Source organism: Salmo salar, chromosome 15 (genome assembly GCF_965601325.2).
Source record: "Salmo salar chromosome 15, fSalSal1, whole genome shotgun sequence".
NCBI classification, from domain to species: domain Eukaryota; kingdom Metazoa; phylum Chordata; class Actinopteri; order Salmoniformes; family Salmonidae; genus Salmo; species Salmo salar.
In genome coordinates this window covers 37,322,263-37,348,926 of record NC_138305.1, presented here as the reverse complement: position 1 = coordinate 37,348,926, position 26,664 = coordinate 37,322,263, and the positions used below count along the sequence as shown (strand labels likewise).

Genomic DNA, 26,664 nt, shown 5'->3' with positions numbered 1-26,664 from the left:
GGTTAGTGTTGGGCCAGTAACCGAAAGGTTGCTAGATCGAATCTCAGAGCTGACAAGTTAAATAAAAAAAATAAGTTCTCTACTAGTCTTGTAATTTAAACAAAATGACAAATCTGAACACGTGAAAGAAACACCAGTGAGAAATGCAATCTGTAACAAAATTGTTTATCTCAATTAAGTTAGACTGCTGGTGGCAGTAGTTCATTGAAAAAGAAACAAAATATTTACACACAACATTGTCTACTTACAAATGAACATTTACAAGGCATATTGAAACAACAACATTCACAAACTATACACATCACATTCCATTTGTTTAAAAGGACCATTTCATTGTCACATGGGGATACTTATCACATGACATTGTAATGTTTTTAGCCTTCCATTTTAAATTTAGTTTGCAAAGGCAATGTGCTGGGAAGATAAATACAAACATGCTTAAATTTATCCTACCAATAATACATATAATATAAAATGAGCTCAATATATAATAGAGACAAAAGATTTTTACAGACTCAAGGTTACAGTAAATAATGTATCATTTTAAAACAACTTCCACATAGTCAACTGAAAAACAGTGGATTTATATTTTGCGGTGAAAAAACAAAATCAAAAGTATTATTGTTTTGGGCAACATTCTGCAGCAGGTTCAAAACCGTTCTAATCCTGAGTTACGGTGTTTTGACAAGAAAAACATTTAGCCTGTCACTTAAATACTACATCGGAATCTATTTTTCTAATATTACTGTGGGTCGCATTTCCTGGAGCTGCTTCAGCAGAGTATCAGCTACGTCCGAAAAGGCTTTGTCCACTACAATTTTTACATTTTTAAGTGACGTCAGCTTCTGAGGGTTCCTGAACTCAAGGGTATCAAAGCCTTTTGGGTAGTGCAAGTATGTGTCTGACCTTTTGCACAACACTGTAGCGTTTCTCAGTCGAATCCTCTTCTTCAGAGCATTTTTAGATGGGCTTGATTGCTCCAAGAACTTTAAGAAAGATACCTCGAATCCCATGGGCTTAAAGGAGGTCAACGTTTCACTTTGATCGTTCATTTCATCCTGGGTAAGGGCAGTGCTAGAGGAGTCGTAGTCGGATCCATTTTCTCCACAGTAAACCGCATTACTCCTTGTCAGCCTCTTGCGTTTTACAATTTTTTCAAAAACACTTTTCCGTGGACTTCCTCTCTTGCGTTTCACCACCACAGAACCATCAGATGCAGTTTCTGAACTTTCATCGTACAAAGGTTTGGTGTCACACAGTTCGCCCTTCCCCTTTCTCCGTAACACAGGTTTTGAATACTCGTCAAACTCACTTCCTTCTAGGCCCGTGTCTGCTGTGTCCTCGCTGTCGGATATCTCTGAGGAGGTCTCAGACTTAGAGTCATCGCTCCTGGCAGCGCGGAGGTTTCTACGTCTTGGGTATTTCTTGCAGAATATGAAATGGCTTCTCTGCTCTTCTAAGTATCGCTCGGACAGTCCGTGCCCCATGTAGTGCTTCATGATACTCCGTTCAGACTTCATCACTGAATCACAGCCCTTTATCATGCAGGGGTATTGCAACTTGCATTTCTTAATGCACATTGCAGATGCTTCATCCTTAGTTTTCAAGGAGGGTTTTCCATATTTCGTCCAACTATTTTTTTCTGTCTTGTCAGTTTTCTTTTTGTCACCTCCCTTCTGTGTAATCTTTTTGTTGCCCTCTATGTTTTCTTTCCCATCGCTTGATTTAGTTATTTGGTAATGTGAATTGTTGGAGTCAGGTTTCTGACAATCTTCAGTTTTCTGTTGGAGTTTGTAAAGGTCATGATGCTTTTTCATGGTATGCCTCAGCAGGTTTGACTTTGTAGCGTAAGCACGGTCACAGCCTTCGACATCACATTGGAACATACCATCCACAGGTTCCATTTTGGCAAGTTTTGCCTTGTCATGTTCTTTTTCAATATGTCCGATGTACTTCCAGAAAGCAATGAAGGATGCTGTGCACCCTTGCTGATCACATCGGAATCTGCCTAGGTTGATGTTTGACATTAGAGATCCTGCTTTATCCAGGCTGAACTTGTGAAGCTGGAGGTAATGCTGCAACATGTTCGGAACGTCTTGAAATACTCTCGAGCAGTCGCTCACTTGACACCTGAGTTCTGTTACCTGGGTTACTTCAACCTCTGGTTCCTCCTCCATAACCCGCTCATGCTTGATGCCTTTTTTCTCATCCTGTTCCTCATTTTGATCATTTTCATTGTTCATTTCACATGTAGATAGAGCAGACTGATGGACAGCCCTGTAATGGAGGATTAAATTATGCTGAATTGTAAAGGCTGCTACACATCCCTGATGAACACAGCGATATGGCCTGTATGGACTGAAAGAATCATTTGCCCCAGACTTCTTCTCTTTCGTCTTCTTGGGAATTTCGACTTTAGGCTTTGGTCCTCTCTGCAGCTTGATTTTGGATGTCTTTTCTAGCAAGGGAGCACAAACCTGAAGGGGATCTGATGGAGGTGTCATTGAGCCAGCTCTTTCAGCCAGGTAGCCTCCAGATTGTTGACTGTAATGAGTAGGCATAGGCCTAGATGGAGCTGGTATGTGTTGTCCGTTTGACCATTGATCTGCATCAGGAGGGGTCATTAAAGGCTGTTGGGATATTGTTGAGTAGTGTGCATTAATTTGATATTCAGACATTAGCATTAATGGTGTCTGATCATGCATGGGCATCCTTTGTATTGGCTGGATTCCCATGGAGAGGCTATTATCATGATATCTCGCGTCAGCTATGCCTTGAGAAGTCTGCTGTTTGAAAGGATGTGGGTGGTAGTCTTGTTTTATCCTTTCTCCTGAAGCAAACACGTTTTTTACTGTCACATCTTGATTTAGGCTCACATCCGGGAGTGAATGTTGACGTCTAATATTCTCCATTATTGAGTGGGGCGCTGTGGCAATCTGACCAGACAAAGGAGGCTCTGAATGCACACATGGTTTGTCTTCATTATTAGCAAATCCAACCGTGTTCCTTGACTTGCGCTTCATGATTAGTTCTGCAATCTCCTGCTGTGTCAATCTGTGAGCTGTTTGACAGTGTGCCTTAAGGTTTGAATTTCGGGTAAAAGTCTTATCACACATTTGACAAGAGAATGGGGCAAATTTCCCATGGTTTTTCTTAATCGAATTGATCATCTCATTGGTGTAATTGTGAGTCTTGATGAGGTGTTTTAAAATGGCATCTTTTGTCATGGCCCTGTATGTGCAGTTGTCACTCTCACAGGCAAACAGCTTTCTACAGCCATCAGGAATCTGTGTATCCTTCGCAGTTGAGACATTAGGCTGGAATGATTCAGTATCATTGCAAATATCAGTGCAGCTAGGTTTTGTGGAGGAATATGTTGGAGTAGAATCACACACCTGTTGTTTGTCTAAGTCTAGCCTCTCTAATGCAGTCTGAATGTCCATTATCCAATGCTGTTGGTTTGCAGGTGTTAGATTAGGACCAAGATCAACGTCATTTGCAACAATGCAGGTAGGTGCAGGTATCTCGTGGTCTTGAGAGGAAGCCTCTCTGAAATTAGTAAAGCTCTTTATGGGTGCTGCTCCATTCATTTGAGCAGATGATACAGAGGGGATTCCGTGATCAATCATCTTGGAAGGCTGAGGACTTTGACGTACTCCAAAATGTTGTACATCATTGGTTGTTGGATTGGATGACACCAGATTCAAACTGGCATGTGTGTCAGTGCTGCTTGTCCGAGATAAACCGCTTCTTCTTTGGAAGTCTCCAGCTAAAATCTGTTCACGCAATCTTTTCTTGACATTATGTTCCGCACTCTTCCTCCGTGTCTCCACCGGTTTGCTACTTGTTGCTGCTGGACTATGTTGAGGCTGAGGGTCTGGTGAAGTGATCTGCAACATGGGGTTTGTCATAAGGTTTTCCGCCAAACTAGCCATTGCAGCCAGAAGTCCATCATTAGACAGACCTCCCGAATTGGCGGCAGAATCAGAATTCCCCTTCACTTCTTTCATCTTCATCAGTGTTTCTGCTCTGAGTAAATTATCAATATGGTCTGTGGGAAGTCTGTGAAGTGAGACGGTGGGGTTGTTTTCTGCAAGCACCTGAGTGAGAAGTGGCTCATAGAATGCACTACTGCCAAACCCAGGGTCACATGACTGCTGAAGATAACCATCTGTATATGATTCCTTTTCTGTCTTCACTTGGACATTTCCTGTGTGCTGTATGACTGTGCTTTCTGGCAAGCGTCCAGCAGGTCCGTAAGGACCATAAGGATTTTGGAACGTTGGCTGGGGAATCGCTGAGGGCTCAAACATATTGGGAATATTTGGAGTAACCATAATTTGTTTAAGAATCTCATCAGGTTGTTCGCCATCATTTGCATACGGTGCAGCAGGGTTATATTGTGAAGATGGTGGGGGCTGAGTATTGAGAAGTTGCTCTGAATTGAGAAGATCAAGAAATGATGAAGGCAAGTCTGCTGTCAGGAGCTCAGTGTCATAGGCTTTGCAGTGTAAACGTTTGGACAAATGGCCTCCAAGTGATTTGGGATTTGTAAATTCTCTACCACACCTAGAGCAAATGAACTTTCCATCTTTAACAATGGCAGGCCACTTAGTTCTTTTGTTGCGCTTAACTTTTTTGCCCATCTGATTAGTTTCAGCAGTGTTTTTGGTGCCGCCTTGAGATTCACTGTTGTTTCTCGCTAGCAATTGGTTTCCTGCAAGGACATGTGATTCCATGTTGGTTTTCTGCATTCTTCGACTCCTTTCAGGGGGATTGAAATTAGAACGCAAATTACTTTGAGTCTGCGGTGTGTAGGGAAGTGCAGCATTTCCCAGCTGATTTGAGAGACTTGAGTCTTTCAGAATGTCCACATAAGAGGGGAAAACAGGCTGAAGAACATTATCCATAGTTGTTGGTAACAGTGAATCTGCTGGTCTTTCCACATTAGATCGCATCATATGACCGGATGGAATAACATGAACATCCATTCCTCCACCATCCATTTGTGGCATCCCTTGCAGGTTTGAGGAGGGATATACTTGTGAGTGATAATTCTGGATTTGGTTGTTTCCTGGTGTTTGTTGCCATGGCATACTAGGTGGTCCATAATGATTGGGGTTGTTTCCTAGCTGGGAGAGTACAATGGGATCTAAGATATTGTCCATTTGGTTGGGGAAAGCCTGGCTTTGGACAGCAGCTGAATGGGAAGCGTAAGAGTGGTTTGAGTTTGGGTACAGGGGCGGGGTTGGCTGAATGACATTGTGGCTGTGAACTGGGACACCATTAGCCTGTTGATGTTGTATTGGAGCAACAGAGTTATGGTTCCCGATCAGAGGCACACTCGACGGGGCAGCTTTCCTTGCTTTTTCATGTTCCCTTGTTTTTCTCTTAACAAGTTTCCATTCTGTATAAAACTCTGGGTGAGCTGCTTTCATATGCTTGGTAACACTTCTGTAGGAGCTGTAGTTGCGATCACATGTCTCCAAAGCACAGTGGTGTCTCTCTCTCTCTCCTTGGGGTGGGACAGGAGTAGCTGGTAATGGGTGGTGCTGTGGGGCAGGAGTAGCTGGTAATGGGTGGTGCTGTGGGGCAGGAGTAGCTGGTAATGGGTGTTGCTGTGGGGCAGGAGTAGCTGGTAATGGGTGTTGCTGTGGGGCAGGAGTAGCTGGTAATGGGTGGTGCTGTGGGGCAGGAGTAGCTGGTAATGGGTGGTGCTGTGGGGCAGGAGTAGCTGGTAATGGGTGGTGCTGTGGGGCAGGAGTAGCTGGTAATGGGTGGTGCTGTGGGGCAGGAGTAGCTGGTAATGGGTGGTGCTGTGGGGCAGGAGTGCCTGCTAACGGGAACTGTGTATTCTCTGTTCTGCAACCAGTGGCTGGCAAACGAGTTACTAGTGGAAGAAGTGTGTGAGAGACTGATGGGAGAATTTGAGGCATTGGAGTTGACATGTAATGGGAGGTCTGGCTTGATGCTGACATGTTAACAGACATGTGTGGATGTTGTTGTTCTTGCACTGGTACTCGGTAGTCAGAATTGTAGTTCCCGGATTCATAATTTCCACCTTTGCGATAACTCTGGACCTGACCTTGAAACACACTTGGTTGTTGGGCATGATGCAAACCCCCAGGATATTGGTATGAAGCTAATGGAGGATTATGTGGTTTGGGTCTCATATAGTCATATGCAGCAGTCTCTGAGGGGTCTTGGGGTCTATGTCTCAGCTGATTTGGGTCATGCGTTTGTGCATTTGTGGTAGACCGAATAACAGATCTTTCTGAATATGGGTACAGTTCTTTTACTGGTGGCTCACTTTGAATCATGTATCGTCGATCATTCTCAACAGGACCTTGAGAAGCATTCAGCAGGTTGTCAATCGAGTGCTTCACCTCAACAGATGCTGATGGATGAGAAGCCACATCAACATCCTCTGAGAAGGAAGCCTGATCAGAAAGCATCCTCTGGTCCAGAAAATGAGAAAGGTCAGTGTCTGTAGCTGGGTATTCCTCCTCTTTTGTGACATGTTCCTCCTGGTGCAGATCCAACTGTGACTGAGAATGGAACACTTTTCCACAGTTAGGGACTTTGCAGGTGAACGTTTTGTAATGCTGTGACTCATGGTCGTAAAGCTTATAGGCTTCATTGAAAATCTTCCCACATCTAGGAAACATGCATCTGGCTTTAAATACGACATGTTCTTTTCTGTGTACAAGCAGCTCTGTGTTGGAGAGAAAGCTGGTCTTGCAGTTCAACTGTATGCAAATGTAAGGTCTGACACCACAGTGCACTTGCAAATGATCATTAAGGTGGGTGACATTAACAAATTGGCGACGACAATACTGACAAATCACCTTTTTGTTCTGCATTTCAAGGAAGCGCTTTGCTTCATCGTTATCTCTATGTGCTTTCACATGAACAAGAAGATTTCGGAAATACTTGAATCCCTTTTTGCAGTTTGCAACAGGGCATGTGTTTTCCTCAGTGCCGCTTTCGGTCTTAAGTCCAGAGACTTTGGTCTGAATTGATTCTGTCTGAAGCGACTCCCCATTGTGTTCTTGGGAATCGCTTATTGCATCTTTTTTCCAAAGTAGATTTTCAGTCTTAGCTTTCAAAGCCGCAATAACAGGAGCAGCCGTTTTGGGATTAGCTAATTTTTTATTTGTTTTAATTGCAGCTAGTCTTTCCTTGCATGATAGCTTTACGTGTGATGCCACGTGTGGTTCCAATATGTCTTTTGAGGTGAAGGTCTCCGCGCATATCGGGCAGCTATAAAGTCCATCTTTGTAGTGAGTCTGTGCATGACGTACAATCCTGTGCCCCAGAAACTCCTTGTCACACAGAACACAGTACTGCATGTATGCCTGCCAGTTTCGAAACCTGGCCGAGATGAACCCTTTCTCTCTCAGTTTCTTTGTCTCTCGGATTTTCTGTCTTTTATCGGTTATTTCATTCAGTTCATGTGTGGTGTCCACGAAGTAGTCTGTGACGTCTCTGAACACTTCCTCACCCTGGGCTGTGTCCTCCTCCTCCTCAGGGGCCTCTGGGATCTCATTGTCATTCAGCAAGTCAATGGAGGACACAATGGAGGCCTCCTCACCCATAAGGGTCAGGCAGTGACGCTTCAGTGTCTTCCAGTCCCAGAACTCAGGGTCAAAAGGCCACTGGGTCTTGAACACCAGCAGGAGCTCACAGCGGAGCGAGTTGGGCACAGGAAGATTCTCCTCCTCCAGCTTCTGGTCTGGCTCGTTGTACAGAGTCTCCACAGCGTAGTAGGAGTCCACTGTGGGTTCCAGGAGGAACTCTGTCAGCTGGCAGGCCCGCTTTACCTCCAGATCAGTGGGCAGCAAACAGGAGATGGTTTTGCAAATGGTGGCCTTGGTGTTTCCGTCACTTGATTCCAACTGTAAAGCCCGTATGCACATGTCAACACACACTGGCAGTCCAACCTTATCCACCTGTAAAAGAAAAACAGGGTTTTAGAGGGAAAAACACAACATTTTAGTTGACTATCAATGAAACAAGAGAGCACATGGAACAAAAGGGGTGGAGTGCTGACTATACAATGCAAAGATAAAGGTGCCATGTTTAGTCTACATACACCCAGAAATAATGAATGTATCAGGGCAGAAGCTTACCTCTGATTGAATGACTTTGATGAAGAAGAGGATGTGGAAGACTGTTGTGGACAGCAAAGACATCTGACGACATCTGTCCAGGAACGTCTCTTCAGATGACTCCATCCGCTTCAGCAGTTTGCTCCAAAACAGTGTCAGCTCCCTGGAGAGAAAATAAATAAACCAAATAGCTTAATAATAGTCATAATATATAATACCTGCATTATCTGAAGAACTAAACAAGAGATTGCACAATGCGTTTTATTTTGTTACGACTACTGTAAGTTGAAACGGGTAATAACACAATAGAAATACATTTTATATGTCAAACAGATAGGAGGGGTGGGCTTTAATGCAAGAAATGTAGCGCCGTGATCTTACCAGGCACAATAAGTGTCTCCTTGGAGAAGCTGACGTGTTAGAAAGGCTGAGCATAAGCTGAAGGCTCCCCTCTCATCCCCTTCCGACTCCAGGTTACAGATCATTTCTAGTGCATCGCGGCAATCAACCTCGGAGAGCTGCCGATAAAAAGGAAGAGCGGCATTGCATTCAAATGATATTTCAATGTGGTATGCAACAGGTCTACCTCAAGCCGCAATTACACCTTTTCCATTGAATGGCCTGCCCTTTTGTTGATGAAAGTCTCAATTTCATACACTAGAAAACCATAGCGAGGACAGAGACATTCTGATTGGTGCAATGAATCCACAGAGGCCTGACAGTTAAATAATTAAAGTATATATGGGCCCTGTTCAAAAGTAGCGGTCTATATAGGGAATAGGCTGCCATTTGGGACTCAACCTGTTTCTAGCAGACTGTCCCAACCTACCTCCTCCATTAGTGGTTCCTGTGCTGAGGCAGAGCACAGGCAGACCAGGTACATCTGCTTAAAGTGCCCTTTTCCTTCAAACTCGGGACACTCTGCACAAGCCCTTGCCAGCAGTGCAGCCCTCTCCATGTGGTTCTCCTTGATAAGGTGCTTTACTCTCATCTCCAGCAGAATGGGTCCCTCAAGTTGAAGGAACTTGTGAACTAAAGAGGAGGATGTTGAGATTCATACAGAGACAATACAAATAGAGTACTGATATAAAATGCTGGTTCAAATGTACAAGACTTGAATAACAGCTAGTATCAAAAGTTGCTCCTGGATCTAGACGCACTGTTGTGCACAGGGTTTTCTTCCTTTATTGTAGTAAAAGAACACTCACCCTCCTCTGTTTGTGGAGACTCATTAGAGAGGAGACTATGCAGGGTGCTGTTGGTCCACACACCAGTCTCCTGGGCCACAGCAGACAGGAGGGCCAGCTGTGTGATGCCATTCTCCTGCAGCTGGGAGTGTGCTGACTGCAACACACACCATTCACTCAGTGGCAGTATTCTCAAAGCCGTAGGTACTTTTAGAAGCAATTACGCATTAAAAGAAAATGGTGCATCCTTGCAACATATATAATATTATGTAGTACATTTCAGAAACAGACAAAATGGTATCTTAAAAGACTAGATCTCATTGTATATATAAAGGAAACATTTCATCCTCTGTGTGACATGACTAAGCATTTCACCTGAACAGATGACTTGAACTCTTCCCACAAGGAATCTGGGAAGTGTTCTGGCAGGGAGAGCAGCAGCTCTACACAGCTCCTGCACAACCAACAGGAAATCAAATGAGCTCCCCAAACATGATGACTAAAGCCTTTGTATTTTGTGCAGTGATTTAAACATGATCATCTGAAGAATAAAGGCAAGTGTGATTGGTAATGATGAATAATGTTAAAGCACTAAAACAAATTGCTGGAAGTGGTGTTAGGTAACTTCATCCAATGTTTTATTCTACATGTAGTGTGTATCATACAACTCTACATCTGAGATAATGTATAGTACAGTAATTCATCTGATGTGCATTTCAAATTATCTTCTAAAAATCTCATGGGTACTAATCTGGAGAACAACAACTCATGGGCACATGGAGAACAACAAGCAGGTTAAACCCTCCACCAATTAGACAGGCGTACTCACAGTGAGAGACGTTCAAGAACGAGGGGGACGTTTTCACACTGAGAGGAGAGGCAGGACGAGGCCTGGGCATAGCTCAGCAGGGCCACTGTATACACCTCCACCAGGGGCAGGGGCTCCTCCTCCATCCTCCATCGACCAGCATACTCCACCAGAGTCTAGAGAGAGAGAGAGGGGGGGGGGGGTTACACTCACTTTTCTCTTATGCACTAATGAAGTCATCCACAGATAGCTACAAAGGCAGATGTTTGGTATCTTTAGATGCAATATAGTGCCTACCACTACTACTGCTGAAATTAATTTGCAACGGGGGGGGGGGGGGGGTGAAATGTATATAATTAGCCTAAATGTTTGTATGTGAAATGACAAGCAGTTGTAATGCATCCTGTTTAGACCAGTAGAATAAAAACAAAGAAAGCTACCAACCACTTCATTCATGTTGGATGTGGTTTAACAAAACTTCAGGCTACATTTCTCCAACGTCCTACAGAATAGATGTGTAGCCCCTTTCCATCAAAGCAGAGGGGGCTGGGCAGATGCCCACACACAGAGAGCAGTGAGACTCTGGAGAGCGCAGACAGACAGATGGGCCTGGAGGAGAAGCCCTGTTCTGAGCAGCATCAAAAGACAAGTAGTTCTGACAGCTTCTCTCGGTCAGGCAACTCCTTAGAGAGAATTAGGTTATAAAAAGGTTCATGAGAACTGTGCAATGACGAATAAATCTGATTTACGTGAGAAACCATACAACTTTATTCTGCTCTGGATGGAGAGAGAACATTTCATGGCCTATGCTACATGTGTGTTATTAGCTACCTCAGTATTGTTGAATTATTCACAATCTCAGTGTACCTTGGCATAGAAACAACAGTCTACGTTACTGTTAACGTCACTGCATGGATGGTTGGCTGCACTTTGTCTCAGACGGCTCAGTAACAAAAGCCTACTAGAGGAAAAAGCCTTTGCAGGTTGGTGAGATTATGGAGACTTCTCTCCAGTAACAGCTTCCTCTTTTGCTCTTCAGGAAATAAATGCTAGCTGGAGACCGGGCTGAGGCTATATCTAGATCTCTTTCAAATTTATGGGTGATTCACGATATATGGAGATTTTAACGGAAAAGGTGAACACTGCATTTCAAACAGTCAGGAATAATGTAAAGAATTAAGGGCGTGTAAAATTATTAATAGGCCAAATATACAATGCTTCAGAAAGTATTCACACACCTTGACATTGTTACAGCCTGAATTTCAAATTGATTAAATTGAGATTGTGTCAATGGCCTACACAAAATACCCCATAATGTGAAAGTGGAATTATGTTTAGATATTTTTTACAAATTCATTAAAAGTGAAAAGCTGAAATGTCTTGAGTAAGTATTCAACCCCTTTGTTATGGCAAGCCTAAATAAGTTCAGGAGTAAAAATGTGCTTAAGTCACATAAGTTGCATGGACTCACTCTGTGTGCAATAATAGTGTTTAACATTTTTAATGACTACCTCATCTCTTTACCCCACACATTCAATTATCGGCAAGGTCCCTCAGTCGAGCAGTGAATTTCAAAACAGACTCAACCAAAGACAAGGGAGGTTTTCCAATGACTCGCAATTGGTTGACGGGTATTTTTATTTATTTTTTAAAGCAGACATTGAATATCCCTTTGAGCATGGTGAAGTTATTAATTACACTTTGGATGGTGCATTAAAACGGCTAAAGAGTTTAATGACTGTGATAGGAGAAAACTGAGGATGGATCAACATTGTAGTTACTCCACAAACCTATATCACCGGGGCCAAGCTTCCTGCCATCCAGGACCTCTATACCAGGTGGTGTCAGATGAAGGCCCTAACAATTGTCAAAAACTCCAGCCACTTTAGTCATAGACTGTTCTCTCTGCTACCACACAGCAAGCGGTACCGGAGCACCAAGTCTAGATCCAAGAGGCTTCTAAACAGCTTCTATCCGCAAGCCATATTACTCCTGAACAGCTAATCAAATGGCTATCTACACTATTTGCATTGCCCCTCCCACCCCCACGCTGCTGCTACTCTTATCTAATTATAGATAGATTTATTAAAGTAACTACATGTACATAATTACCTTAATACCGGTGTCCCCCGAACATTGACACATTGACTCTGTGGCCCATTACACATTGACACATTGACCCTGTATATAGCCCCGCTATTGTAATTTACTGCTGCTCTTTAATTATTTGTTATTCTTATCTTACTTTTTTGAAGGGATTTTCTTAAAACTGCATTGTTGGTTAAGGGCTTGTAAGTAAGCATTTCACTGTAAGGTCTACACCTCTTGTATTCGGCACATGTGACAAATACAATTTGATTTGATTTAATTGACAGAGTGAAAAGAAGGAAGCCTGTACAGAATACAAATATTCCAAAACATGCTTCCTGTTTGGAATAAGCCACTAAAGTAAAACTGCAACAAAAACTAAAAAAATGGCAATGAAACTTCATTTATGTCCTGAATACAAAGCGTTATGTTTGGCGCAAATCCAATCACTAAGTACCACTTCATATTTTTAAGCATGGTGGGGGCTGCTTCATGTTATATTTATGCTAATCATCGGCAAGGACTAGGGAGTTTTCTTTTTATTAATAAAAATAAACGGAATAGAGCTCAGCACAGGCAAAATCCTAGAGTAAAACCTGGTTCAGTCTGCTTTCCGACAGGGAGACAAATTCACCTTTCAGCAGGTCAATAACATAAAACACACGGTCATATATACACTGGAGTTGTTTACCAAGACAACATTGAATGTTCCTGAGTGACCTGGTTACAGTTTTGACTTAAATCTGCTTGAAAATCTATGGCAAAACTTGAAAATCGCTTCCTAGCAATGATCAATAACCAACTTGACAGAGCTTGAAGGTTTTTTTTAAATAATGTGCAAATATTGTACAATCCAGGTGTGCACAGCTCTTAGAGACTTACCCAGAAAGACTCAGTTGTAATCACTGCCAAAAGTGATGCGAACATGCATTGACTCAGAGGTGTGAACACTTATGTAAATAAGATATATTTCTGCATTTAATTTGTCAATAAATGTGCAACCTTTTCTAAAAACTTTGTGTGTCACTATGGGGTAGTGTGTGTATATGGTTGAAAACACATATTTATTACATTTTAAATTCAGGCTGTAATGTAACAAAATGCGGAATAAGTCAAGGGGTAAGAAGAAAGTATTCAGACCCCTTGACTTTTTCCACATTTTGTTACGTTACAGCCTTATTCTAACATGTCCTTAAATCTACACACAATACCTCAATGACAAGCAAAAAAAGGTTGACATTTTTGCAAATGTATCCATCTATATATAAAAAATGCAATTTACATAAGTGTTCAGACCCTTTTCTCAATACTTTGTTGAAGTAGCTTTGGCAGCGAATACAGCCGCAAGTCTTCTCGGGTATGACTTTACGAGCTTGGCACACCTGTATTTGGGGAGTTTCATTCTTCTCTGCAGATTCTCTCAAGCTCTGTCAGGTTGGATGGGGAGCGTCGCTGCACAGCTATTTTCAGGTCTCTCCAGAGATGTTCGATCAGGTTCAAGTCCGGGCTCTGGCTGGGCCACTCAAGGACTTGTTGTCGTCCTATTGGAAGGTGAACCATCAATTGAATTTACCTCTGTCGGACTCCAATCAAGTTGTAGAAATCTCTCAAGGATGATCAATGGAAACGGGATGCACCTGAGCTCAATTTCGAGTCTCGTAGAAAAGGGTCTGAATACTTATGTACTTTTTTACATTTATTTGTAATACATTTGTCATTATGGGGTAGTGTGTGTAGATTGATGAGGGTAAAGTTTCTCAGAGGTTTGAAGACTTTCCGAATGCACTGTAGCCTTCCACAACCATAAGACCCACTAATAATTGTATTTGATCAAAATAGTTTAACCTGCCAAAGGCAGTAAGGATTGTGCCTTACTGCCTTTCGACAGTAGAAGAACAATTGTTGGTTTCAATGGCATATCAGGAAATCTTAAAGAATTCGCAATTTTCCTATGGTCAGATTTTGGCCGTAGGCTATTAAAAGCAAGGTAAGATATGCGAATGTAAAACTTCCAGGTTTCAAATAATAATATGGCTGGCTAGACATCGCATATGTAATTATTTAGGTTATGCAAATGTATAATATTGGAAAATCATTCCAATGTTGGGCAAATAGGCCTATTAGAATGCACGTCTGTAGGCTATGGCTAGCTACTATGGTAATCTAGAGAATATGGTTGAATCTCCCTGGCCTGAACCGATTGTACACTGAGATACAAATCTAAGGTTACTTACTACCCAAGCCGGCTGGTCGTTTGTGCTATCGGTTGGGTTTCCAGAGACGCAACCCAGTCGTTAAGTCTTTTTGTTCTGTATCTATGGACGCGACCCTGGAATAGAAAATGTGCTTTCATCAGGACACTGTTGTTCAGAGGAGCTAGCCAACACAGCTAACACTTCAAACTGAAGCTAGAAAGACTGGAAACAAGCTGCATCTCATTTCGTTTTACCAGTTTTCTACTGACATTTCTTTGTACAGTATATATCCATTAAAATGATGCCAGTTGATTCATGATTTTGAGCTGCTGATGAAAGCTGTCTGCCTCGTCTTGACAAGCAGGAGATTATTTCAATATTGAAATTCATTGTGGCAAATGTCAGAGAAAGAGACTGCAAGGTTTATACAAATCTCTGCTGTTGAAAACCAAATGCTAGTTCAAAAGAAAATGGGAGAATGTCTCGATTTATATAGTGGAGATCAAGTTTATAAATTGCCTTGCTGGGATGGTGAGACAGTGGACTGAGATGGAACAGTAAATAGGCATTTCAACATCATAGCTTAAGCCGGTGGCAACTTGTGGAATAGACACCGGCTGGAATGCCTTTTTAACCAATCAGCCTCCAGGATTAGACCCACCCGTTGTATAAGGCTTGTTACTACAGGGTGAATGTGTTACCTTGTCGGGCAATGATGAATGCCCCAAAATGTCAAGCCCCAACTTGAGCATCATCTTGACGTCTCTCTGAGATCATAGATCCCCAGGACCAAGAATCCAACAGTTCCTGGAAGATGATGGACCAGAGAAGACGGCCTTCAGAAATGTGCCACTGCAGAAAAGAAAATTATGACGCTGCCTTCTGGGAAGTGAGAGAAGCTTGTGGATGACTGTCATTTTGTGTCTAAGCCTTTTGGAAACCTGGAAATGGGAATCTTGAAAGCAGTCTCCACACTCTTTGACCACTCCAGCTGGCCAGATTACCTCAATGTACTCGCTACTTTTGGCCTGGAGGAGCTGAAGTTGTTCAGACCACTTTAGCCACATCCTGGAGGAATGTCAGGACTTCAAGTCTTCCACACATGCAACGCGTGAGCGGCTGGAACTCAAGGTAGATGTCCGCCAGGTCAGACACCTTCAGCCACAGGTGCTGTGGCAGCGCCTGCTGCAAGCTACTGTTGGGAGGCCAGACCAGTTCTCCCACATCAGGGTAACGGTAAAGATAATGCTGGTCTTACCCATGAGCTCATACAGCTGTGAGCGAGGGATCTCAGCCATGAAGTGCATCAAGTCAGACTGGAGGTCCAGCCTGTCTACCAGCATGATGAACAGTCTGCTGCTGATCTCTGTCCATGGCCCGGATACTGAGCACTACATGGCAGAGAGGGCCGGTAGCAAGTGGTGAAACTCAAAAAGGTCAAGACTAATAAATTGCCAATTTTATCAAATCTGGCAACCTCTTTATTTTGACCATTCGGCTCTCTGAATTTGTACATTTGAATGCACTCTCACTTGTGATCTTTTAATCTACCCTTGGGTGGCATGTGCTTGCCCCATCACCCGTGCTTTCCCCTGTCTGCTCTTATGTTTATATAAGAATTGCATACCGGTCTTTTCTACAAAGTACCTATACACCATTCTTGTGTGTGTTCAGAAAAAATAAGGTCAAGATGACCATTCAGTGACTGAAGTGGGAGGGTGAAGCAAAGTAAGTGAAGGCTGGAGAAGACACACGTATTTTATATTGTTGTGTTATGTTGTTTAATCTCTAACTTAAGTTGATTCAGTAACCAGTTCTCAATAACATTGTTCCGTCTTAGATATATTGTATACATGTAGTTAACATGTTCAATTAATACATAATGTAATGTTTGTCTGTCTTCATTAAGATGCAAAAAGGTTATCTTAAATCAAGTTTATGTAATATAGATGTGTATTTCTGAGACTGATACAGACAATTACTTTAAAAACACTGCAAATTACCTAGACCCATGTTGGCATATGAAAACACAAAAAAACAAGTATTTCATTTTGGGAGGGTTCAAGTTGACTGGCCCTGCCTGTAGTGGGATAACCCCTGCCTGGCACCTATACATCTCAATAGAACAAGGGAGGGTTCCAAATTACCTGAAACTTGCTAGGGTTACCCCACTACACAAGGTAGTAAGGTAGAAACCAAGGTAACTACAGGTCTCTATTCTGGGAGTCCTGGAGAAGATGATCTATGAGTAAATTGACATGTACATATCCAAGAATGCACTGATGTATGATTTACAGTCCGGTTTTACAAAGTCACATTAAACTAATTAATGTTTACTGTATTTAACCGACCGTATCAGGAAAGAGATTGATGGAACACTGTGGGATGGTTTTACTGGACCTTCAGAAAGCCTTTGATACAGTAGCCCACCAGATAATCCTCCACAAGGGCCCTAGTTGGGTTGTAAAATTCCTGGAACTTTCGATACATTTTCCTGAAATCTCTTTTGAATGTTTCCCCAGAATCAGGAGGGAATAAAGCAGGTAATCCAGAATGCTCCAAACAGGATTTCGGGAAAACCAGGTAATTTAGGTAAAGCTCCTGGAATTCTGTAACTCTAGGCCCTAGGTTTTAGCAGCATGGTATCAGATGGATGCGATCAATGGCACCTTATCAGATTCAAGATTAATCAGCTGTGGAGTGCCAGAAGGAAGTGTTTTAGGGACACTACTCTTCCTGTTTATATAGGGCATTCGGACAGGATTCAGACCCCTTCCCTTTTTCATTCTGTTACATTTCAGCCTTACACACACACACACAAATACCCCATAATAACAAAGCAAAAACATGTACTTTAGTATTGACCCTTTGCTATGAGACTCGAAATTGAGCTCAGGTGCATCCTGTTTCCATTGATCATGCTTCAGATGTTTCTACAACTTGGAGTCCACCTGTGGTAAATTCAATTGATTGAACATGAAAAGCACACACCTATGAAAGATGGAAGGTGTTTGTGTTCTCGGAAGTACGGCAACTAATCAGTCTTCTCTGTTCCAAAAATACTGAATCTTAGGAGTCGATTCCTAGTGGGAGATGGGTTTTTTTTCCTTCTAGATGTCTTGGTAAGTCACAGTACTTAATGAACTTTAAACTACTTTATTTTTTATGAGAGAGTGGTCTGCCCGCAGGCAGCTTCAGAAGGAGCATTCCTTTATAGACAAATAAAATGCTGTTCAGTGGCGTGTCGAAAGAGTCAGAAGGAACATGCCGTATCCAAGGTGCTTTCACGGGTATATGACTGCGGTATCATTTCATCTCTGAACAGAAGTCAGTTAAGAACAAATTCTTATTTTCAATGACTGCCGAGGAACAGTGGGTTAACTGCCTTGTTCAGGGGCAGAACGACAGATTTGAACTTGCAACTTTTCAGTTACTAGCCCAACGCTCTAACCACTAGGCTACGCTGCCGCCCCAGCGTAGCCTAGCTAACAAGCTAGTGTGTGCATCAGAATAAAAACACGTTTTACCTTTTTGTAGTTAATAAATCCAATGCATGACTCTACAGTGCAAACTTTTTATTTGCATATACAACTAAATATTTTGCTGTGAGACTGGAATTGTCTATTTAGGCGCACAAGTGCGTCTAGAAAAATGAAGGATTCTAGCTTTATTACCTGAAATACTTTTTCATAGTCCTTGTAAAAAAAGGTCAGCGTAGAGCCCTGCAATGTGAAACGTGATAAGGATACTATAGTTAACTAGCATTGTAAAAGTTCATCTATTCTTCTCTAATAAAAAAAGAAATCTCACCCCCTAATTTCTGAATAACACTAACGTCAGTAGGCAACAGTAGACTATGCTTCGGAGGGGGAGGTAGCCTGCGCACGCGCACACACACACAGGCAAAGATTTTCAGCTGGCAGGCTGACACTGAAAAAAGTTGTGACATAGTGAGGGCTTTATAGGCACTTAGTTTTTTTTGTGGGACTAGGAGAGGAAAAATAAAAATATGCCCGTAATGTAAAATAACAGTATTAACCAGGTTCCTATACTGTTAATGGTTATGTTCCTGAAACAGTATAGATTACTTTCGCTCCCAGTTCTGATTCTGTTCCTCGAAAAAAAAAAATTCTGGTTCCGTTTTCTGAACCGATTCCAACCCCTGGCGGTAGACATAACTTCATTGACCTGCCCTATAATTCATACATACGCAACAGGACCATTGTTCTTCAATGTGAATAGACTGAGAATTTTATGATTTCATCTTATCGTTTTAATGGAAAACTAATCCCCCCCCCCCAAAAGTGCTTAAACATTAAGCAAAATTGCCCAATTGTCACATCTAACATATCCTATATTGTTTACTTAATCTACTTACATTAAATATTAATGTATTCCGTGTTGCACGGGTGAAACAGATATGACATTCAAATCAAAATCAATGACCTTTCCTGCTGCTGGATCAGCCGACCTGTGCCCGGCAGTAATAAGAGATTTTATTGGAAGTGCATGAGGTGAATTTGGCGAATGCACACTTGGTCAAAAACAATACTTAAGATTCTATCCAGACAAGGCATTTTTTCAGTTGCATATAACCTTTTACTTTTTTTTGGAAGTACATTCCGGATGTAACGGCAGTAATGACGATAGTTACTCAGCGAAACCCCATTCTTTAATAAGTACCGTACGCATTTTGAAATTATTAAAGCTTAAAAAGCTGGTGAATGGCTTCTTCCTGGACATAAAGGAGAGACGCCATATTCAATGTCTCTTGTAAATCCAGATTCTGGTTCAGTCCTCATTCTGTCAGCTTAGAGTAGCCTTATTACTTGATAACAAAAACAAGGTTCCACATCGCAGATCAGATTCATAGATAAGTTGTAAACAACACACATACACCAACCCGCACATGCTTATAAAATGTTATATTTTCAGTGTGTCAGCACAGGGGTATATTCCATCAACATCCATCAAACCCTCAGAGCGAGAGACATAGCACAGCTGTCAGACACGGAAGGAATCCCAAATGGCACCCTATTACCTATATAGCACACTACTTTTGACATGGGCCTTGGTCAGAAGCAGTGCAATATAAAGGGAATAGGGTGCCATTTGGGGCGCACCCACAGCTGAGGTCAGAGGTCATGTGTATTTGATTTCATTGTAAGCTGCAACTGGCCAACATAATCCAAACAAGTTATAATTTATCACAACTTTCTTTAGACTGGAATCTAAAGAAAAAGTGGCCTTAGAATTGCAAATAAATTAAACCATCAAGTGTTTTTCTTAGCTAGGCTAAATAACCCATCTAGAGTATATAATGTAATACAGTCTAATAATGTACTGTGATTGTTGCATAAATACAATGCCAATGCCTCAACAAGAGACTTTCCTCATGAGAGGCGCTAACTACATACATAGAATCCCATTCACCCCTCCATTTTGATCTGGTCCTAATTAGAGAGGAGGCAGGAGGGGGACCTGGGCTGCCTGGTAGACATCTGGTAGAAAGCACACTGCCAGTCCAGCCAGACTAACACCAACAGTAGAGTAGGATCATCAATATTCATCACCATCCATGCTGTGACCAGGGGCAGTGGCTTGTCTCACATGTCTTCAATCTCCAGACAACACATGGCATCCTAAGACCGAGCCGGGGTCGGGTGGGAGGAGGCGATTTACAACACTCGGCCGCGCGGCTGGTAGTCTAATAACACCACCATACACTCACTCTGCTAGATGAGCAGTGGAGGCTGGGGAGCCATGCATATCTAGGAACCCAGCTGGGCACCTGGGGATAGTGCTCTTTCAAGCATCATGCAGCTGAGTGTAAAGGGCAGAAAACAAGCAGTTCTTCCACACAGAGAGGTGGAAAAGGAAAATGCAAAACAATGTATGCTGTTTTAAAAAGAACGCTGGATTGTCATGAATAGCCAACAGATACTTTTTTTAAAAGATGTTATTTTGTAAACACATTGTGCTGAATTCAAATGTACATGCTGGAAGATGAATGACAATTTAAGTGTGAAGATGAAGAACCATGCCTACTGCAGTGGCGCTCATCCTTTCTCTCTGTGTCCTTCCATCCTCCCACACAGCGCAAGGACAGTCGTTGCCTCTAGCCACAGATATTCACACATGCTTGATATTCTACTGCAACAATGGCTGCCACATCGAAGTCCAAAAACTCTGTATGCAACAAGATTCAACAGAATGATTAACAGCATGCTAATGAGGCCTGCTACTGTTCGTTTAGACCTCTGTTCATGTGTTACAATGCAAATCATTATTGTTACAGCAATTCAAGTTGGTTTAGCCAAGGCTGGCTCCAGGCATAAGCAGTCACTTAGGGCCCCAGGCTGACACGTTTTTGGGGGTGGGAACTCAGTCTGGGTCTCAACTTACTGTTGAGAGTTATAATGGCAGAACACACAAGGTGCAAGTTAGACATTTGGTTGTGCATGAGCAATTCTTGTCTTATGTCAGTCACTCAATTAGCCATGTCAGCTAACAATTTTTTGATTGGCAAGTCTGTCTAGCCAGCTATCTAAAGTTGTAGTAATCATGGCCCGAATACCCAGGGGCCCTGTACTACAGGGGGCCCCAATTGATTTTGTTAGTCACTCTCACTCAGATATCATTAACATAAGGCAACATAAACATATGGCATAAGTCATGGCAAAATGTGTAGATTTGCAGGGAATTAGCTGTAAAACAGATGTTTTGCCCCATGGAAAAATTAGATTTTCATTTAATGTGTTGTAAAATTGCCAAATTCTCTCCACCCCTTGGCAAAATGTGTATTACCGCAGAAAACCTGCTTTAAAATGGCAACATTTTCTTTCTCCACACCCCATAACCAATGTGTAGAATTGCAGGAAATGTAAACGTATGTTTCTCTCTGCCGTCAAGAGGGGGGCCATGTTTTGTCCTCGAGGACTCTGGAGGACTTATAAAGTAATTTTTACTATCGCTGCCTCAGTCATGAATGGTACAAGCCCTTGACTATGAGCAAAACATTTATTTTACATGAAAACCATGTACATGAAAACCAGGTGTATGGTGAAGTAACAGTTCATTGTTCTTCATCTGACACTACCCAGTCGACTGAAAACTTGGCCAGATAAAATATGGGTCAGTAAACCAATAGCTACGTGAAAGGCACAAGAAGGTAAAAGTGGAGCAGCCTCAGTAGTGCACCAAACTGATGGGAAATTATGGGAAAATGTGTTCAGCGATTTCAAAAAAAGTTCACACTGACAGAATAGCCTAACTCAGATGTTTCAAACCTTTCCTCTGGAACCCCCAACAGTCCATGTAGTTTACCTAGCCTATACCACAGCTATGACACACCTGATTCAAACTTGTCAACTAATTTTAAACCCTTTGAATAGGTTTATCTGATGGCTACAAAACAATTATGAAATGTCTGGGGGTCCACGAGAAGAGGTTTGAAAACTATTGTCCTAGTTAAATCAATTTGTTTTATAACCCACACTTAGGAACAATGGCTAAATCGGTACAGTTTCAGTTTGACAATCCGAGACCATGCATGGACACAAACACCCCACATTTATTTGAGACCTGTCAGCAAAAGATGCGGTGTAGTGTGTGCGAGGCCTGTCCCATTGCAGTGAAGGCAGAACAAAGCCATTTGTTCGCTAGTTAGCTACTAGCTAGCTACTTCATTCTCGTTAGCATAGTAAATTAGTTGCTAGCCAACTACAAAGCTGAGACAGTCATGGTTAGTTTAACGTTAACTTTATCAACGGCCGTAAAGTCAGCGTCTCTGCGTAAACTAGACATGACAAAGCAACGCTGATGATGGACCTCCTCATTTCGCCTATGATAATTCAGTAAGCTAGCTATGTCAGCACACAGTATCAAAAGGGTAGCTAAGCTACAGACAGTGTCAACATCAAATCAGTTAGCTATCTAACGTTAACGCAACGTGCGAAAGTCAGTCACATAACACAATAGCACCAGCTAGTTACAACAAGTATACGTATGCTTATTTTACATAAATAATGAAACAATTTCCACATTGACAATGGCAATATTATCCAGGATTGTAAACTACCTTTAGCTAGCTATGCTAATGCAAGGCTCGAGGGTTATTTTGGAATCGCCAGCGCGCACAGCGAAAGAACGAACTAACCTGGCAAAAGTGTTGACAATACTGAGTAGACGACTGAGCCGGAGAGTCCGTACTGTTCTTCAGTGCAATTGCTAATTTTAGCAATTTCTCTCGGAGTGCCACAATCGTTGCACTGGTATCGGTCTGTGCGCTGAGGTTTTGTTCGGCCTCTTCGTCCGCCATCTTCACACCCAACTCGGTCGCGTACCACTGCCGCGTACGCAGACAGCATGTGACCAGAATAATTAACGCACGCAGAATCAAATGCCACTGTAGTCCACCGAGGGGCGTAGCAGTTTTGAACTCTGTGGTATATAGCAGGCTGCACGTATGTTTTTCTGTTGCGTGCAGGCGCCTAACTATTATAAATCAACTAAACTCGAAGACATCAAGAGGCCAATAAATAATGACCATTAGGTTATCAGTTCAAAACATCATTTTAGTGATTGTATTCATCATATTTTCTCTGTATACATCAATGATGTCGCTCTTGCTGCTGGTGAATCTCTGATCCACCTCTACGCAGACGACACCATTCTGTATACTTCTGGCCCTTCTTTGGACACTGTGTTAACAACCCTCCAGACGAGCTTCAATGCCATACAACTCTCCTTCCGTGGTCTCCAACTGCTCCTAAATACAAGTAAAACTAAATGCATGCTCTTCAATCGATCGCTGCCTGCACCTGCCCGCCTGTCCAGCATCACTTCTCTGGACGGTTCTGACTTAGAATTTGTGGACAACTACAAATACCTAGGTGTCTGGTTAGACTGTAAACTCTCCTTCCAGACTCACATCAATCATCTCCAATCCAAAGTTAAATCTAGAATTGCCTTCCTATTTCGCAACAAAGCAGCCTTCACCCATGCTGCCAAACATACCCTCGTAAAACTGACCATCCTACCAATCCTCGACTTCGGCGATGTCATTTACAAAATAGCCTCCAATACCCTACTCAACAAGCTGGATGCAGTCTATCACAGTGCCATCCGTTTTGTCACCAAAGCCCCATATACTACCCACCACTGCGACCTGTACGCTCTCGTTGGCTGGCCTTCGCTTCATAATCGTCGCCAAACACATTGGCTCCAGGTCATCTACAAGACCCTGCTAGGTAAAGTCCCCCCTTATCTCCGCTCACTGGTCACCATAGCAGCACCCACCTGTAGCACGCGCTCCAGCAGGTATATCTCTCTGGTCACCCCTAAAGCCAACTCCTCCTTTGGTCGTCTCTCCTTCCAGTTCTCTGCTGCCAATGACTGGAACGAACTACAAAAATCTCTGAAACTGGAAACACTTATCTCCCTCACTAGCTTTAAGAACCAGCTATCAGAGCAGCTCCCAGATCACTGCACCTGTACATAGCCCATCTATAATTTAGCCCAAACTACTACCTCTTCCCCTACTGTATTTATTTATTTTGAACTTTCTTCAAATAACAAATCTACCATTCCAGTGTTTTACTTGCTATACTTTATTTATTTTGCCACCATGGCCTTTTTTGCCTTTACCTCCCTTATCTCACATCATTTGCTCACATTGTATATAGTATTTTTTTCTACTGTATCATTGATTGTATGTTGTTTTACTCCATGTGTAACTCTGTGTTTTTGTATGTTGTCGAACTGCTTTGCTTTATCTTGGCCAGGTCGCAATTGTAAATGAGAACTTGTTCTCAACTTGCCTACCTGGTTAAATAAAGGTGAAATAAATAAATAAATAAATAAATAAATCACAATCAGGTAAGGTAATCATCTATCAGTCTACCAGGCCCTATAAAAAAATTTATGGGTGCAGAAGTCAGTTTCTCATCCAGGTCTTTGGTCACTCACATACCGTCTATTTCAGCCTAGTATGGAGGGATAAATACCTACAGTGAAATCAGTGAGGGGGAGGACGCCTCATAATAATGTCTGTAACGGAGCAAATGGAATGTGATTTAGAATTCTATTTTGCAGGTGTGCCTGGTGTAGTAAAACCAATTGAGACAAAAACATTGAATATTTACTTAAACCCCACATTGGTAAAAATGTAATTAATTCACAAAGCCATAAAAAAATGTATGTCTTTGTGTATGCATGTGCATTTATAAGCCATGATTATTCATGGTCAAAGTTTGTGTTTACGCAAAGAGCAAGAAGCATTACTTAAAAAAAAAAAAAAAACGTTTATTTTGAAAAGCACAACATCACATAGCCAACGAACACACTGCATGTAACTTTCCTTCATACTTTCCCTGATGGGACTATTCTGTACGTTCAACCTGGGCCTGCAAATCTATGCATGCTCCTTTCGTCTGAGCAGTTTCTTAAATGCCAACTTAAAATCCTCATTGAAGCTGGTGTAAAGTAGAGGATTAATAAGTGAGTTGATGTAGCCCAGCCAGGTTAGAAAGTCTGACACCTGGGGTGAGGCAGTTATGACCTGTAGGCCCACAAGGAGCTCCTTCAGAAAGAAAGGCAGCCAGCAGAGGATAAAAGCCCCGAGGATGAGGCCCAGGATACGTGCTGCCTTCCTCTCCCTGGAGGTACAGATCTGGCTCCTCTCATCTGCCCCGTCCATATCTGTCTCGAATGAGGGGATACGGATGGTGGCATTGAGCCTGTCAAACTCCAGAGTGGGGTCTGAGGTGGATAGGTCCGATACGCAGAAGGTGTGTGCCGTACGGCAGTGGTTCAGAGAGTTCTGGCTATCAGTCTTCGTCTGGCTTCGGTTGCTCAAGTGCCGCGATGAGCCCCGTTTCTGATAGAGCGTCTTAGCAGCATTGTAAATCCTATAGTACAAGATGAGAATAAGGGTCATGGGGATGTAAAAGGCCCCGAAGGTGGAGTAAATAGTGTAGCCCACGTGGTCATGCTCTATGATGCACTGTTTTGGGCCGTGGCTACCGGGCCTGTGTCTCCAGAAGAGGGGTGGAATGGATATGAAGACTGAGATGACCCAGATGATGCCCACCATGACAGCTGCCCGGCGGGCCGACCTCTTACGGGCGTACTCGATGGCCTTGGTGATAGCCCAGTAGCGGTCCAGCGCTATGACACACAGGTGCAGGATGGAGCAGGTGCAGCAGGTCATGTCCACACTCAGCCAGGCCTCACACACCACCTGGCCCAACGACCAGTACTCTGTGGCAATGTATAGGATGCTGATTGGCATGACCAGGATAGCTACCAGGAAGTCGGTGAACGCCAGGGAGCAGATGAGGTAGTTGGCGGGAAGGTGGAGCTTCTTGGTGGTGCAGATGGCTGTGATGACAGCACTGTTGGCCAGCACGGTGAGGAGGGTGAGTAGCGCCAGGATAACCACCAGCACCACCATCCTGTCTGTGAACACCACCACAGGGAGAGCGCTGTCTGGAGCTCCTGTGCTGTTGGTGATATTGGGCGCTGTGGAGCTGTCCCCAAGGTCCCTCTCCATCTCCATCTTCCCCAGACAGAGCCAGCTCTCCCCCACTGATGGGCACACTCTGTCCCAGGAATAGGATCCACACTATAGGTCAGTGGTCACACTGTAACACACAAAACAGACATGTACGGTACATTAGAAAGTGCATAAAGATTCATATTTCATAATAGAAAATGTACATACGACTGTCACAGTGACCTTGGTGAAAACTTGTTTTCAGTAGGATACATTCATTAGAATTCAAACAAGTACACTAGACGCAATTTTATGTCATATCTCTTGTGTAATAAGCGCTTAACACTGGAGGGCACAGTGTTTCTTTGCACTAGCAAACTTTAAATTAGTCTTTGTATGTTTCACCTGCCTTTTAATCAACAGAGCTGCCCTTGGCAATTGGAGGTTGTTATACAATAGAAGAAAGATAAACAATAAAGGTAAAATAGTGCAGCCCATGGCAGTAATTGAGCTTCTGAAAGGTGAGGGATTTGGATTTATAGTGGAGATTTTATAATCCAATGTTATTTGGGAGAGGAAGAGCCACTTAACACAGCAAGTACTTGTAAAACTGAGGGGTCCTAAAGTCCTAAAGTGGAGGAAACACTGATAATTGTCACTGATATATTTTTTGTTTTGTCTACAATTAAACACATATAAAGATATATTACTGTACCAATAAGGGGGAAACTGTTAAAACACCCTGGAAGAGAATACAGAGGAAAATATACAGAACAGT

The 26,664-nt window shown here is 42.6% G+C and overlaps 2 protein-coding genes across 2 annotated transcripts; both read right to left on the bottom strand.

The window, feature by feature from the left end:
- Positions 1–149: 149 nt before the first annotated feature.
- LOC106571280 (zinc finger protein 292) lies at positions 150–22,752 on the bottom strand. Its single transcript, XM_014144173.3, has 8 exons — positions 22,548–22,752; positions 10,128–10,282; positions 9,674–9,752; positions 9,320–9,455; positions 8,941–9,143; positions 8,493–8,629; positions 8,133–8,274; positions 150–7,952 (listed from the first exon to the last, which is right to left on the bottom strand). The coding sequence occupies exons 1-8, from the start codon at positions 22,707–22,709 to the stop codon at positions 729–731; spliced, it is 8,238 nt and encodes a 2,745-aa protein (XP_013999648.3). The 5' UTR covers positions 22,710–22,752; the 3' UTR covers positions 150–728.
- Positions 22,753–24,762: 2,010 nt separating this feature from the next.
- Positions 24,763–26,025, bottom strand: htr1e (5-hydroxytryptamine receptor 1E). The gene has a single exon (XM_014144207.2). The coding sequence runs from the start codon at positions 25,947–25,949 to the stop codon at positions 24,804–24,806; it is 1,146 nt and encodes a 381-aa protein (XP_013999682.1). The 5' UTR covers positions 25,950–26,025; the 3' UTR covers positions 24,763–24,803.
- Positions 26,026–26,664: the final 639 nt, after the last annotated feature.